We start from the raw sequence: 16204 nt of genomic DNA, 5'->3' as shown, positions 1-16204 counted from the left end.
GATTGTAGGAAACAAGACATTGTTGCTTCACGGATAAATGTTTCATTTGTTGTATGTGCTTGGTATTTGTATGGCATGCATAGACCGCAGCCTAATCTGTTCACAGTAAATGTTTACGTTTACGGATTCAGCACTTTTGCTCCTCTGCACAGCATGGATTGATAAGTTACCTTAGTAAATGAAGGTCAATTTAAAAAGAAGTTGAACCATGATTCCAGTGTAGTTCAGTTACTTATTTTTTTTTATTTTTTTATTTCAATTTATTTTTAACCCTACATGTATGGAAAGAGGGCTGCATAAAGCATGTCAGTACAACTCAACACGTGATCAGGGCCTCAGATCGCACCTATAAGTATGTACCAAGGGTTTTCCAAACAGTTTTTAATGTCATCATATTGCTCAGATGGAACATAAATCATAAACACAAACATTTCACGACACATCTGCTTCGAATACATTTCATTTATCCTTTTACAAACACACACACACATATGAATGTTTAATCCACATGGTTCTTGCGCCACGCGATCCTTTACGCACGCACGTAGAGTAATATTCGTAATCGGATGTACGGAGTCGTTTTTTAGTTGCTGTCGCTGTTGTTTCGTTAATAGTACCATTACATATAATAATAATTGTATAATATTACTCTCTTTCTCTCTATATCTGTATTTCTTCTATCTCGCTAACCAAACACCTTTCGGTTTGCATCTATACCCTCCCTTTCGCCATTTGCCATCCCCTTTCGCTTATCTATAAAGTGTTCCGCTTTAGTTTTACTTTTCTTTCTCGTTTCGAAAATCATCACATGTTTTGCTTGCCATTCCAATTACGTTACGTATCCTATATTCCTTTGTCACATCATTCTTGTTACACCGCTGCCGTTGAAAAGATGACGCGAAAGTCACCCTCTTACTAATTGTGTGTGTATAATATATACGGTTACGAAACTGTCCCTTCGTGTAGTAAAACTTTACACGCTACACCTTCCTTTCTCTTTCTTTCTTTCCTTTCCTGCCTCGTTTGCTAGCTACAACCTGTCCTTCATCCCTTTATCATTGTTGCGTGGGTTCGTTTGCGTTAAAATTTGCAAATCTATGATTGCACTTGGAACATTCAAAAACTCAACAATCCTACCCCAGAGGGTGTGGTGTCGTAACGGGGACGGTCCCCGCATGGACAACACGAAACGCTCGGACCACACCACCGTGAAACCTTCAAATTGTCATTTTCCTTATCATTAGCCTTGACACCTCGTAGCTGTCGCTCATTCAATTAGGCACCTGCACTCTGCACTCTACGGCCCCAAACCTTGTTCACAGTTCCTACTTCCATTTTAGGCTTTTTCGCTACCATCTTGTACACACACAAAAAATGTAAAGAAATAGTGAACAATCAGTCAATGAGTTCCGTCTCTTCCTTTCTCCATGTTTCCTTTTTTTGCTAAATTACTGCTCAACAACACAACACGATCTATTCGAGTATCCTCTATCCACTTCTTCACTGCAAAATAGGGATTAGCTGTCCGCCGCATTCAACGATAAAAGAACGATACTCTCAAACAACAAGAAAAAAAGCCTATAACTTATAATAAACACAAAAAAAACCATTACTATCTAGCTCAACGAAATTGATTAAAACTGAACAAACTGCCACATATCTACACCTTTTGCTAGCTAGCTCCCCTTTCCTCCGGGTACACTACACAAAGGGGAGGGGGGGGGGGGCAACGAACGAAAGCAACACACAAACAAACGATTCTATTAAACGAAAGTCTAAAACTAACAGACACAATTATGCTAAAAAAACAGAATAAACATAAACGGAACAAAATACTAACATAAAACATTAAAAAAAGAAAGAAGCTACACTATACACCTTGTTTTGTTTGCTAAAACGAATCAAACCGTACATAACCAACGAGGAGGAGTGTAACTGTATCAATGAGTACACACACACACGCTTATACAGTGATGAGTGTGGTGTCGGCGTGTCAGGGAAGTTTGAATAAATATGCTTGCTTATGCTACAGAGTTTCCGTACCGGATATGCTAGCCACAATCTCGCTGGTCTATATATATATGCTTTAACCTGTTCTTTTACTACACCTACCTACACCACCACCCCACAAATGTGTCTAAATCACAATCATTAGGCTAAGGATGTCTTATCAAATAACACGATCGCTTTTTTTTGCTAAATACCTCTCTCACTCTCTATCTCTCTCCTCCACCAGGAGGATGCGTAAGGACACATCGCAATCTGTCGCTCTCTCTCCCCCAAACCTTTCTTCTATTAAGCTACATTCATTTCCTACATTCACACGCGCTCACGCACACATACACACATTGATAGCAGAAACTGCTGCCGAAAACAAACAAAAAACAACTAATTAAACAGGAATGAGGAGCAAAAAGGGGATGAAAGACAGAAATAACATAATTACATTTAAATTGCTACAAACCTTACCGATACCACTAAATCACTAACTAACTAACACACCCTCTGTCTACTAATTCAATCTTTTACGTGTGATGCGCGTTTTGTGGATATTCACACCATCCGCCCTTTTTTGTTCTTGTTCCAATGTTGTTGTTCTCTAATGATCGGTTCAGTCTTGCGCACGATACGGGAAAGCACCAGCGCCCACTTAGATGCGTGTCGCGTAGCTTTGCACCTGCAGCAGACTCTTGACGCTGTCGTTGTACTTCACCAGCACCACCTTGGAGGCGTGTATGTTGAGCTTCTCGCCGGCGCACAACAGCTGCAGACAGTTGGCCCGCGTCAGGAACTCTTCGATCTTCATCTCCCGTATTAGCTCGCGCTGATTGGTTGGCGAATTGTTGGGACATATCTAAAAAGAAACCATTCCAATTAGTAACTCCATTCCGTTCGGACACACCATCATCCAATCTATCTACCTGTCTCAGCACGGCCTCCTTCGACTTGAACTTGAGAAAGGTGCAAAGATCGCTCATCAGCATCCAGCGCTCGTTGTACTCGTCCTTCAGCACGTACAGCGGTGGCAGGGGACGATCCGACTCCTCATACTCGAAGTTAATCTCGCCGCCTCCCTCGCTATCCTCACTGCCGGCATCGTGCAGCTCCAGATCCGGCTGCTCTCCGTCTTTCCTTACCTGCCCATTCACTAGCTTCGGCCGTGGCTCAACGCCCCCACCATTCGGAAGACGACACTGCTCGCTCTCTTGCTTCGGAAGCTCGCGCTTTATTTTACCATTCCGCAGCCCAGCCGGCAGGGTGGCGGCAGCGATAGCCGTGATGCCGTTGCGCTTACGTGCCGGTCCACCGTCTGTATCGGTCGTTGTGCTGTTGTTGTTGTTGTTGGTGGTGGTGGTAGCACTTCCTCCCACCTCGTAGTGCATTATGTTGGAATTGGAATCGCACTGCTTGCTCGAGGTGGACGATAGCACACCGCTGCTACTGGTGCCGCTTGTGTTGAGTAGTGATGTCGTCAGTCCACTGTCCGCTTCCTCAAATCCCGGAATGTCCGAGAACACGTTGCAGCCACTCTCTTCTGGATCTACGGTTAGATTGACTAAAATTAGTAAGCGTGTATTGGGTGCACTCAACCTACACAGCGCCACCCTCGAACCCTACCGTGAATCTTCCAAGGTCCATCAAACTTCCAACCAGTCTTGTTCGGTGCCATACTTTGCACGTCCTTCAGGTGATGCTCCAGAAACAGCGTCATATCATCGCTTTCGGCTAGCTGTATCGGTGTCATGCCGGCGTACGTCGCCAGCATCGGATCGGCACCGAAGGCGAGCAGCAGGCGAACAATTTCCACGAACGAATTCTCCACCGCCTCGTGCAATGGCCGCATCCCCGATGGCGCTGGCTCCGAGTGGCTCGCCCCGTACTGTAGCAGATAGTTGGCAATATCCAGATGTCCCTTCGCACACGCTTCGTGCAGGGGCGTATACCCAGCATTGTCCTTCAGGTCGGGATCCATGTCCAGCCGCTCCAAACAGTACACGATGACGTCCTATCAAAACAAACAACCAATCTGACATTAGTACGCATGCTTAAGCGACTCCTCCACGAAGCACACACTTACCGTGTAGCCAAGACGGGCGGCCTTATGCATGACGCTCTCGCCGACACCCTTGTTCAGCACCCAGCTCCGGATCTCCTTGCTGATGTGCGTCTCGTCCTTGCCCTCCATATTCTCGAACGCAGTCACCTTGCGCACGCTTACCGCTCCATTCACGCCATTCACACCGGACGCTCCGTGCTGCTGGTTGCCATGGCTACCCTGGCTGTGCTGTTGCGAGGGTTTCTTCTTCTTGCGAATGTAGTCAAACCCCGAACTGCCCTTCCGACGGGATGTACGATGGCCACGGCCACGCTTTTTCGGTGCGGGGGGTACCGTCAACTGTCCTGCGGTGGTTGTAACTCCATTCGCACCATTCCCGTTCGCGATTGCTGCCCCTCCATTGAAGGACAGCGGTGTACCGGGAAGTTCGCGTTCTCCACGCTCGGAAGCGATCGACGGCGTGTCCCGCTCGGAATCCTTCATCCGCACACTCCCGTCCTGCGTATCGTCATCGTCCTCGTCGTCTTCCTCGTCTTCCTCCTCCTCCTCTTCCGGAGGTTCCTGCTTGACCTTGACCGTTGCTGGGGTCGGTGTCATCGCCGCAGCCACCGCTCCACCATCAAGCTCCCCGACGATCCGATCGACGTTGCGCATCAGCTCGTTGTACTTCTCGTCGTACGTCACGTTCTGCAGACCTTCCTCGAACAGGGGCGGCGGTTCTGGGTCGCAACTGAGCGGTGGCGCCGACTGGGGCCGCTCACCATCCCCTCCAAACACCTCGCGGATCATCTCCTTGCTCTGCATCGCCTTCTGTTCGGTGCGCGTTCGCGACTTCAAGATGGCCGTATCGAAGAGTGACTTTTTCTTCTTGCTGTTCTTGCTGAACAGTGACTCCGATTCGGCACCGGGAGTTGGCAACAGTTCGTACTCCTGCTTGGGTTTGGTGCTCTCACTGCTGGAGGTGTTGTTGCTGTTGGCGCCCTTACCTGCGCCCTTTGCACCCTTGCCCCGACCGGATGACGATGAGACCGTAGGCTTCGCAGCTTGTGCCGCAAGGCAGCGACGATGCAGCAGCTCAATGATCGAGCTGAACTTTTCATTATCGTCAAGCTTCTTGCGCTCCTGACGGGTCTGTTCCTCCTCCTTCACACGCACTGGCGGGGTTGAGGCAAAGGATGACGTCCCGGGCAACGGTTGCTGCTGCTGCTGCTGCTGCTGCTTAGCAGCGGCCTTCGTTTTGAAGCGTTTGGGCGGAGCCGATCCGACGTCACGTTGGCTTAGCTTCTTCACAATCTCCGAGAACGTTTCCGACCCATCGCTATGGTGCGGCGAGTCCAGATCCGGCAGGGACGTGGATATCCGATGCATGTACAACCCACCGTCGATCGTGATCAGCTCGGGCGGTACCTTCAGCGACCGCTTGTACTCGTACAGTTCCTTCTCCCAGCCGGGATAGAAGTGATCCGGAGCGACGGCTGTCTGCTGGTTGAGCTCTTTGAGCGACTTCTTCACCCCAGCCACAGCGGAGCTGCTGGAAGCGCCGGACGCGCCTTTCTTTCTCGCCGACGACGCCGTCGACGTAGTGCTCGCCCGGCGCGATCCACCCTTCGTGGCACTAGCCGTGGACTGCCTTCGACTGGCGGGTTGACCGTCGACGGGCAGCCTCTTTGCCACCTTCCGCGAGCGCAACCGCTCCGCCATATCCGCCTGCCCTTCCTCCCCCTCACTCGAACTGTTCGCCGACTCGCCTGAACCAGCCGACGAGTTTGGCGCGTTTTTTGAAGCCTGTCGAGTACGTTTGCGCGGCACGACCGCGGATGATTCGGCCGCTTTTCCACCGTCCGAATCCGACTCCACCACGCGCGACTTGGACCGCTTGGTCGTTGGTTCCCCGGCGGACAATTTACGCTCCTTTTTGGCCTTTTTTGACGGCGTTCGTTCACTGTCCACGCGATTCCGCGTGCCCGCTGCTCGCTGATTCTGTCCCGGATTGGGACAATTTTCGACGATCTTATCATTGCGCAACACTTTGCTGTTCGATCGGCGCCGTTCGGCTTCCCGCTTGCTGCGCGACCGTGTCATAGTCTCTTCCGCTTCCTCCTCCTCCTCCTCCTCTTCGGACGATGAAGAGCCCGAGCTGGAGGATGACGAGTCCGAGGACAGTTCTGCCTTCGAGCGGGAGTTAGTACGCGTTTTTACGAACTTTTTCTTCGCGCTGGCACTCTTGTCCTTTTGCCCACCGTTGCACGCGGACGATTCATTCACTTTGTGACCGTGCTGTGCTTTACCGCCTGCATTGCCACCACCCCCAGAAGGTCCTCCCGCACCACCACCACCCCCTCCACCGGTTGCATCACCACGCTTCCGTGCTGAATCGTTGTTCGCCGCGCTGGATCCATTTTTGTGCGGCGTACGCACGGCTCGAGGTTCGTCGTCTGAGCTAAGATCACTGTTTTCGTTGGGTTCCTGCTTGATTGCACCGCTCTGGCATCGGCTGTTGCTCGACTGTTGTCCACGCTTTGAGCCAGGTGCTCTGGTTCCCTTCGGTCGACCTCGCTTCTTGGGCCCTTCGTTCCCGGTTGACTTCTTCGTCCCGGGCTCGCTGCTTTCCCCGCACGAGGAAGACGCAGCGGAAGACGATGGCGATCGTGATCCGGGACCACGGATACGCTTCCGCTTTGCGTTTGGTGCTAGCGCATGTGGCCTACGCTTTGAGCCCGGTTTGCCACCGTCCTCCTCACCCCCGTCGGCCGTCACATCACCATCCCCGTCGGAGGATTTCAGTGACAGCGTCGGTGCAACGCTCGACCGATGACGCAGCTTCCGAACACGTGCTTTCGCGCGCTGTGCTGCGGCAGAAGCGACGCGTGCCGTTTCACTGTCCGTACTGCTCGAGCGACCCAGCTTTGCTTCATGCTTCTGCTCCAGCTCCAAGCGCTGCCTTTCCCGATGATTGCGTGCCACCTTTTCCGGCTGCACTGGCCCTTTGCCGTCCTGCTCTTTCTGTTGCTGAGACTGCTGGCGAAGCAGTAGCAGCGGTTTGTCCTCATCGCTTGAGCTTTCACTTCCATTGCGGTCACCCTTCAGACGATGCGGCGAGCGGGCAGAGTTGAGCACTTCTTTCGGAATTGCCGAAAGATCGGTCGACGCACCATCAGGCAATGGGACCGTCGGTTCGAGGGAATCGATTGCAGGCCAACCGCGACCACTGGTAGATGCGGCTGACGCCGTCGTCCCAGCAGCTCGTTTCCGTCGACCACGCTTCTTGCCCGTTTGCAACTGCTCGACAAACTCGTTGCAGGCACTGCCCCAGTCCAGGATGTCCAATGCGGACGCACCATCCAGATCGGCCGGTGGAACAATTGACCGTTTCTTATCATCACTTGTTTCCTCACCACCAGCGCCTTCCTGTCCGTCCTTCTTCAGCTGAGCAGGATCGTCGATCGATCGTGCCGGCGGCATGCTGACCACACTCGGCGTCGGCAATGGTGTATAGCCTTTCAGTTCACCCTTGGTACGAAACCGTGACGACGGTGAAGGAATTTCATGCATCGGAGGGACAATGCTGGCTGCGACCGGAGATGCACTGGTGATCGATGTCTTCTGGGAACGATCTTCCTCCGTTGGTTGCTCCACTCCCGGCGGCTGCTTGCGAAGCTGATTGATGCGCTGCTTTTCGTACTCCTTCTGCTCCAGGCTGGTGCGAAGCTTCGATATCACCGACTGATCCGCTCCGCGATGATGCTGGGCCGGTCCGTAGCTGGGATGAACCGATGGTGGATATTGAGGTACACCCATCGGCGCATCTGGAGCTACTGTCGATTGAGAAGGCGGCAAATGATGCGGTGCTTGACTGTGCGACTGCTGCTGATGATGATGAAGTTGCTGCTGCTGCTGCTGTTGATGTGGTGGCATTTGATGTGGAACCTTTGTCATAGCTCCTCCGGCACTGCCACCGGTATAGTGGATGTGTGATTGCATATGATGGACGGCAGCCGTATGCTCCTGCGGTGGCTTCAAGGACTCGCCATAGCGAAATGATTGAGACTCCTTGTGATATGCCGCCGGATCGGTATGTGGATGCGGCGGATATGGTGGGTGTGGTGGAGCGTTCGGTTCTTCCTTCGCGTATCCACCGTAAGCATGGGCAGTGTACGGTGCTGCCGCACTTCCACCCCTCAAGTGCGGTTGGTGGTACACGGGCATCACGTGATCGTCGCGAGCTTTTGGTGGCATACCGGCAGCATGATGCTGATAGTAGCGTGCATCATACTGCGGTTGCTGCTGCTGCTGCTGCTGCTGCTGGTGATGTTGCTGCAAAATGGCCTGTGGATGGTGGTGATAGTTGGTCGTTATCACGGATGGATGTACAGCAGGTGGACCGTTGGACATTTCAGGTGGCGATGGACGTTTGCCGGCGGGCGGATAATGATGACCTGGAGGACCGTAGCTTGGATAAGGACCTTCCCGCGAAGGTCCATAACGTCCATCGAATGACGGAGCTCCTTGCACAGATGCATGAGATGATCCCTGTGGTGGAGGAGCTTGACTACGTGACGTCTGTGGATCTTCATACTTGGCTACCTTGGCGGGTGTTGGAGCTATTGCAGGAGAATTACTTCCCGGCGGAACTGGACCTTGCTTGGTGAGGGCGGCTTCTGCTGCTGCTGCAGCTGCGGCGGCCGCTGCCGCTCGCTTCTTCGGTACCAAACCCTGCGGAATGCGGGTCGGGAACTTGCCTGCCTGCAGGTCCGCCATCACATCCGACGAGGGTGACGTTTTCTTCTTCAGCATACTCTCCACAAACTTGCGATCTTCGATGCGGGGATCGTCCATGCGCGGCTGAGAAGCTCCAGACGCTTGTCCTGCCATGGCACCACCGTGCGACGGTGGATTAGAGCGAGAGTTTGAGGCACTCGCCGATAATGGGGCCGCTTGCCCTGTTACGATGCTTCCGGATCCCGTTTTCCCACCAGGACGTCCATATTCCGGACCCGCTGGAGGATAGTACACGCTCTTGCTGCTTGCCGAGGCCACGGAAGATCCGGATCCAGCAGACGACGATGAGCCTTCGTACGCACCCGGCATAGGCCCGGATCGTGAGGGAGGATACTGATATGCCGGAGTTGTCAGCGGTCCTCCAACGGCACGATAGTTTGCCGACAGGTAGGCATCCGTTTTCTTATCATAGCCGGGAGGAATTGCAGGACTTATCACCGAAACGTGACGTGTTGGCGAAGGTGTTGGACGCGGTGGGAGATGCGGTTCCGGTAGTCTACCACCCAAGGCCGGAGGACCAGAAGAACCTTGAGCAAAGTTCGGTCCCGGAGCACCTCTTGGAGGAATGTGTTTTTGAAAGTTTGGACTAAAGTCCACCTTGGGTACTACCTCTCGTGGTCGTCCATTCCCGACACTGCTGTTACTGCTACTGCTGCTGATGCTACTGTTACTGGCACTCGTCGCGTAATCATCACACCCCGTCGAGTCCGCTTTAGTCTTAACCGTTTTCACAGAAAGATCCAGCGGAGACTCACGCTTCGGAGCAATGATTACTGGGGTCGTTGCCACGACGGTAGCGTTCAAGTCTCGTTGCGTGCTTCCGCTGCCTTCTCCTGCTGCCAGAGCTGCCTGCGATGGTGGCACAGGCGCCGACGAGGATGATGCGCTGGATTGTCCCGTCGATCGAGGTGGTCCATGCTGTTGTACCGTGGGAAGTGTATTAGAGCCCGCACTGGAAGCCGATGCTGATGATGATGCTGGCGGTGCTGTAGCAATTACACGCACGGGAATGTTCTTGCTTCCCGCCACAGGTGGATGGATTACGGCGGATGGTGCAGCACCTGCCGATGGTGGAGTTGGTTGCAATGGTGGAGGACCTTGCTGACGTCCTGCCGGTGGATAGGGAAGCGAAGGCTTTGCTTGATACGACTGTTGCTGTTGATGGGGCTGTTGTTGCACCTGTCCTCCGGGTGTGGGTTGAGGCGGTCCGCCGGTAGTATACGGATGAGCATACCTATCGTACGGGCTATTACCGCTTATCACAGACTGTTGGGAGGAGTTATGATGTTGGCTCGGGCTAACGACACCTCCAGCATGGTGCGGACGGTTGGGATACCCAGCACTCGAATAGGAGGACGACGACGATGGCTGATTTTGATAGTACGAAGTAACCGGTCCGGGAGGATGCGATGGAACTCCCTGTTCGTTTGGTTTCGGTGGCCCCGAATGCATGTACATTGTCGGAGGACCTGCTCCAGGTGGGATGTGGTACAACGGCTCACTGGAACCATATCGATGATGTGGCGGTGGCGGTTGCTGTGGTTGCTGTCCCAGTGGGGAAGGATCTCTTGACGGAGGACCACTGTACTTCCGATGGTGTGGAGAAGGCACTGGCGATGGAGTAGACGTTGGAGAAGGTGTCGCTTGTGAGTGCTGGTAGTACGGATGGTACTGCTCGTACCCAGTTGGTCCGTAAGGTGCCGGTCCCTTCGTCGGTGGTCCCCCGGGAGTGGATGAAGTTCCCGGACTACCGCCCACACCAGCAGCCGGCCCATGTCTCGGACCCTGCTGTCTTGCCGATGGGTTGGACGCAGCGGCATGTGCCGCTTCTGCTGCCGCCTGCTTTTCCTTCGCCTGATGTGCCTGATACACTTCCGCAAACTTTTGCTCCATATTGAAGTCCAGCCCCTTGTAGTTGCCGGGTCCAACACCACGGTCCATCACTTCGTGCCGTCTGTCGGGAGTCGTACCGGATCCGCCACCAGCGTAATGCTGCTGTTGGGGAGGATACTTTCCACCCGCTCCTTGCGGTTGAGAAGGAGACGAGCTGGAACCGTACGTCGATCCCGACACGGGACTGGGTGCATTTTTGTACTGCCCGTAATAGGCCCCCTGGTGTTGTTGATAATGATGCTGCTGCTGGCTCGTTGGCGGTGGTGGAGCAGGTGATGAAACCGGACTTGCACCCATGTCTTGTGGACTGTTGCGTGCGCCTGGGGCAGCAGGACCTCGCTGCAGTTGATGCGACGGATGATGCTGACCAGGGCCAGGTGCGGGCCAATTCGGTGGCGGCGGATGCATCAACCCACCGGCTTGCGGAGGAACTACTGGTGGTCTGTGTTGATGCGCATAGTACGCCGCTGTATCGTACGGTGATCTACGATCCATCTGTCCTCCCGCAGGTCCTGGAGGACGCGTGCTATTTCCACTGCTGCTCATCCCTACCGTGCTGCTGCTGGTAGGCTTTTTATGCTGCTTGTAATCGCGATACAGGATATCTTGCGAATTCTGCATCATCTGCGCTTCGCGTCTCTCGGCGGACGGTGATCGGGTTGTAGAAGGTGGAGGGGGGTTAGAAGCAGCATGAGGCCCTGGTAGCGGACCACGCCCGGTAGTGTGATTTGGGTAGGGCTGTTTCACCGTCACGATCGTTCCCTCCTGCAGTAGTAGCTGCTCTTTGTTGTGATCCAACCGAAACTCAGGATCCTTCACCTTCGGCAACGAAGTGTATGGCGAAGCGGGGTGAGCATGGGCACTTGCATTTGGTGCCGACGCCGCCGAAGGTGGCACAGATGCCTCCGGATAGTACGTTCGCACATTGTTCACAATGATTCGCTCCGTACCGACGACGGACGTTGGACCTGCGTGGGGAGCTTTTCCGGCGTAGTTCACTAACCCACCGGCCGGTCCGTACGGCGGTTGATGTGGTGAGGATGATGAAGGAGCGGGTGATGGATCTCGCGACGAAGGTGATGTCGAGGATGGTCCAGATCCATTCGCACCGCTGGAAGGACGGTTATGGGACGCCGTCGGTGGTGCTTGAGTAAAGTGTTTGCTGCTAAATTCGGGAGGATTCCACGTTTTCGGTGCATGATGTCCTCCAATGGGTTGAGAAGAGGCAGGTGGCGGTGGCAGGGGTGCCACGCTTTTGTGGATCACATGTGCCTTCGGTTCCTGTTCCACGCCATTCTCCGTCCCCGAGATTGAGCGACGGTACTGATTGTTGGACGTTTGTGGGGCGTGTCCATAAGAAGACGCACTACTTCCTGCTGCTGATGACGATGATGATGATGAAGAAGATGTAGTGTCTACCACCACTCCCCTGGAGGAGGGCGGATACTCGTTCTGGGAACTAGCACCTTTCACAACCACTGGACCCTCGGGCGGGCCTTGAGACGGGGGTGGATTTTTCAACTGTAAATCCGCAATGTAGTTTCGCTCCTTGATAAGCTTGCTGAACGTATCCTGCGATACGTATGGTGAGGAGCTGTTGCCAGGTTGCTGCTGCTGTTCGTAGCTCGAAGTAGGCGGGTAGTTGCCATGCGCCCCATAGTGCGCGTGCTGCGCCGCAAACCCTTTGGTAAAGTCTGGATTGGAGATTTTCAACTCGCTCGTCGTGCGCACGTTCATCGAAGCGGCGGTCGAGGTTGTTGAGTTGGTGGTGGTCGAAGACGGCGACGTTTGGCTGGACGGTACCGATGATGCCGTGCCAGACGCTAGGCAACTAAAGTCGGGCGTTTTCATGTGCAGCTGGGTGAGACTCTTCGTCGCCGTTGTGGTCGACGTTGGCACGGAAGAGGACGAGGACGAGGAGGAGGAGGTGGATGTGCTCGAGGCGAACTGTTGTTTCGAAAAGTCCGGAATACTGGCGTAGTACTGTGGTTTGCGTGCTTTTACGGGCAGATGCCCGTCGTTACTGTTCGGAGCGACCGATGAGTCACGTCCCGATGCGGAACTTCGGCTCGAAGATGCCTCCAAGCTGGAGGATGCTGGCGATGCGACCTCCTGTGTCGGTCCAGAGCGTTCCTCTTCTCGGAAGTCCAGCGAACTGTTACTGCTGCTGCTACGCACTCCACCGTCCAACTCTCCCGATGGACTACTGCTTACTGTAGTCTCGCTTGAATGACGTATTCTTCCCCCCGAAGGTGTTTGTTGGGGAGAATCTGCCACCTCCTTCGTGCTGCTTGCCGGTTCTTTCACCGGCACCTGAGCTCCATCACCACTGCCACCAACTCCACCGTTGGCTACCAGTGCGGGTGGTGTAGTTTTATGTTCTTCCATCAACCGTAACCCGGCAGCTGCACTTTTCGCTTTGCTCAGGGAGGAAGTGGTCGCCAGCGTTGCCTCACCATTCGCTCCTTCGCCCACGCTAGCACCTGCTCCCGAAATGATAAGGCTACTCTTTGCCAACCGTTTCCCACTATCCTGCAGACCTTTGAGCAGTGAAAGCTTGATCACGCGATCAAGCAGATGACCACCGTCCACCTTCAGCTCAACCTCGTCGTTCGCTACCTCCGTAAACTGGAGTGGATTGCGGGCGGACACCGGTGGTTGCTGTTGCTGCGGTTGATGGTAATCCGGCCGACTGGGTGCTCCCGTATTGAGACTTCCCATCGTTCTACTACTATCACTATTGTCGCTCGTCTTGTCTTCTCTCGGCGACGACTCCACGGCTGCCACGGCGTTTTGGGACGCTTGCATCAAGCTGTGATGTTCTACTTTGCTACTATTACTGTTCGCTGTATCGATCGCTTGAAGAGTTTTACAGCCTTCGGCACTTTTGGACTCTTCCGCCACGGGTGGACCGGGATCAGGTTCCGGTGGGACGGCTGCAGATTCACGACATTCGAGAACCGCGCCCTCTCGTTGTTCTTTCACACCCTTGATGTTCGCTGCAGCTTGTGATTCCTCGCTTGTTTGACCGTCGAAAGCACTGCTGCTACTCTTTTCACTCGTCTGCTCCCGTCCACTTAATCGCCCGGAGTCATCCATCGCCGCAGTGTTCGGATTCTTTTCACATCCTTCTTCAGATTCCTTTGCGCCTTTGCCAGGCTCTGGCCGTCCCTCTATCACTACTCCATTCGCGCTGGGGTCTACATTGCCTTCCGGCCTGGACTCTTTCCCTATCACAGCATTCGAAGTCACCTCTGCCGTTGTCGGCACAGCGATCTCGGAAGATGGTGGTGATCGTATTCGTTCGTTCGGAGCAGCGGATGTTGTCGTGTTCGCTTCCTGGCTCTTGGAGCCACCGTCCGTGGCAGTCGCTTGAGATTCTGCCTCGTTGCTGTTGCTGCTGCAGTCACTGTTGTTAATACTATTTACACTATCACTACCCTTACAATTACTGCTAGGCCGTTCTTCGACGGTGTCGGCGCTGCTGTCACCAGGTTTATCACTACTGCTGCTATCCACCGTGGATGACGTTGAGTACGCTGATCCCTTCAATGGTACACGCGAGTCACTGACAGCCGGTGAGCTCAGCTTTTCCGGTGAAGCTGTAGATGATTCTACCACCGGTGGTGGAGTTCGTACTGGGGAGCTTCTCCTTACAGACGTCTCTTCTTCCACGACATTACTACTGCTCAGTGTTGGATCTCCACCGGGAGAGGACGTCGACGTGGGTAAAGACTCGGAAAGCTCCGAAGATGATTCTTTGGAGCAAACTTCATCCTTTGCAGGATCATTGGATGATGTGGATGGTTTTGCAACCGGGTCCGGCATCGGCCCATCATTCGACGCCAGTGGATTCTTCTCCACCGCCGCCTGTTTAGGCTCCTTTAGCGTACTTTCTGCTGTCGATTTCTCCCCCTCGACGGAGGTGGTACTAATCTCGGGCGATTCTTCCGGAACTGCTAGTGGATCGACGGCCTCCTGCTGCGTGCTAACTGGCGACGGTGACGTTTCTGTCTCCATGTCGGCCGGAGTAGTCACTTGTTCGATTTTTGGTTCACTTTGTTCTGGGTTGTTTGTTGTTGTTGCTGCTGCTGCCGGAACTTCTTTTTCCACTGCCGGAGTGCAGACAGCGACGGGTGCTGCATCAGGCGACTGACTGTTAACGGCCACTGACGGTGCCGTAGCCGTGGAAGCTGTAAATGTCTCTGTGGATGGATCAGCTACCGTTGTAGGGGCCGACACTGTTGCTGCTTGTGATGACTCCATCGTTCATTGGTTTGATGCTGCAAAGAAGAATGAAATGGAAAAGGAACCATTAATCACACTGTCGTAAATGTGTATCTTTTGAGGGAATATGTGTAGAGTAAGTTCTTGCGATGTTCAGCACAAATCAATAATTTGGAAAAACAGATTACATAGACTAATTCCATTTGCTGCGCGTAAGCCTAGTCCCCACTTAACCAGAGTTGCAATTAAACGTATCATCGCTCTGTGCATTCGCTCGTAAATTATCCACCCACCTTCTCGCCCTGTGTCCCTACTGATAACGCGATCCAAACACACCCCGGGGGGATGGGGTGGCTCGCAATTAAATTACTCTCGCTGCAGCTCGATGCGTTTTGCGATAGTGAAATTTCGAGGTCGTCGTTGACACACACACAGCAATGACCAACTTTTGCCAAAAGGTAGGGCAAAATGTAGGTTAGGTGATATTCAATATTATCTGCGTGGTCATATTGACGACAAAAAGCTGTTGAGCATTGGTTGACGTTGTCCTGCGAGTGCGTGGCGCTCTTATCCAAACGTAACAATTTAAACTCTCCAAACGAGCACGTACGGTTTTACACACGAAGCTAATTGTAATGCTAATTGCATACCTTTAGGCAAATTTGCCCGCGCATTAAACGCCCAAAGTCACGCAATTGATACCGCTAAAGGGATGCTCTTTTCAATCACTTGTTAGGCACGCTCTATCAAGCCTGTCTCTTGGGGGAAGGGGAGCAGAAAAACAATCGGGACAAACAGGGAGAACGTGAGAGCGATACCGTCGCGGGTTTTGCATCAAATTTACCAAACACAAGGAGGAGGAGGAGGTCAAACAAACGGTACCAGTGTAGCTGCAACTCCCGTAGTATCAAATCGAATCGAATCACTTTCCAGCTGATTTAATTTTCTCCCCCCCAAACGTGCCGACTGTCCCGACGTCCCCCCCAGTCCCTCATGTCTCTGTCTATCGACAGGGGTTTCACTGACCTAGCGACTGTCGCCTACTGTGTGGTATGACGAGATATTAAACCTACCACACTGCTCACTCGCAACGCCGAATCGGTCAATTTGCCATCACCATGGCGCCCATGTTTTGTGTAGGACCGGGGGCAGTAAATAGACCGGGCACACAAGTAGGCGAGAGGAACACCAGCCTGGAGCAACAAATAGCGATGTTTGGTCGGAAGAAGAGCGTGGAGAAAGCGCACA

General features: G+C 53.4%; 1 protein-coding gene across 1 annotated transcript in view; it reads right to left on the bottom strand.

The window, feature by feature from the left end:
- Nucleotides 1–430: 430 nt before the first annotated feature.
- The window catches only part of LOC120953087 (mucin-5AC), a 51547-nt gene continuing 35773 nt past the window's right edge, over nt 431–16204 (bottom strand). Inside the window, exons 2-5 of the mRNA XM_049606554.1 lie at nt 4079–15012; nt 3619–4006; nt 2922–3541; nt 431–2854 (exon numbers count right to left, since the gene is read on the bottom strand). Of these exons, the coding sequence (XP_049462511.1) occupies nt 2651–2854; nt 2922–3541; nt 3619–4006; nt 4079–14995 (12129 nt within the window). The 5' untranslated portion in view covers nt 14996–15012 and the 3' untranslated portion in view covers nt 431–2650. The remainder of the gene's footprint in view (nt 2855–2921; nt 3542–3618; nt 4007–4078; nt 15013–16204) is intronic.

This window comes from Anopheles coluzzii, chromosome 2 (assembly GCF_943734685.1).
Source record: "Anopheles coluzzii chromosome 2, AcolN3, whole genome shotgun sequence".
Taxonomy (NCBI): Eukaryota; Metazoa; Arthropoda; class Insecta; order Diptera; family Culicidae; genus Anopheles; species Anopheles coluzzii.
The sequence above is the reverse complement of the archived record's forward strand: the minus strand, read 5'-3'. Positions and strand labels throughout refer to the sequence as shown.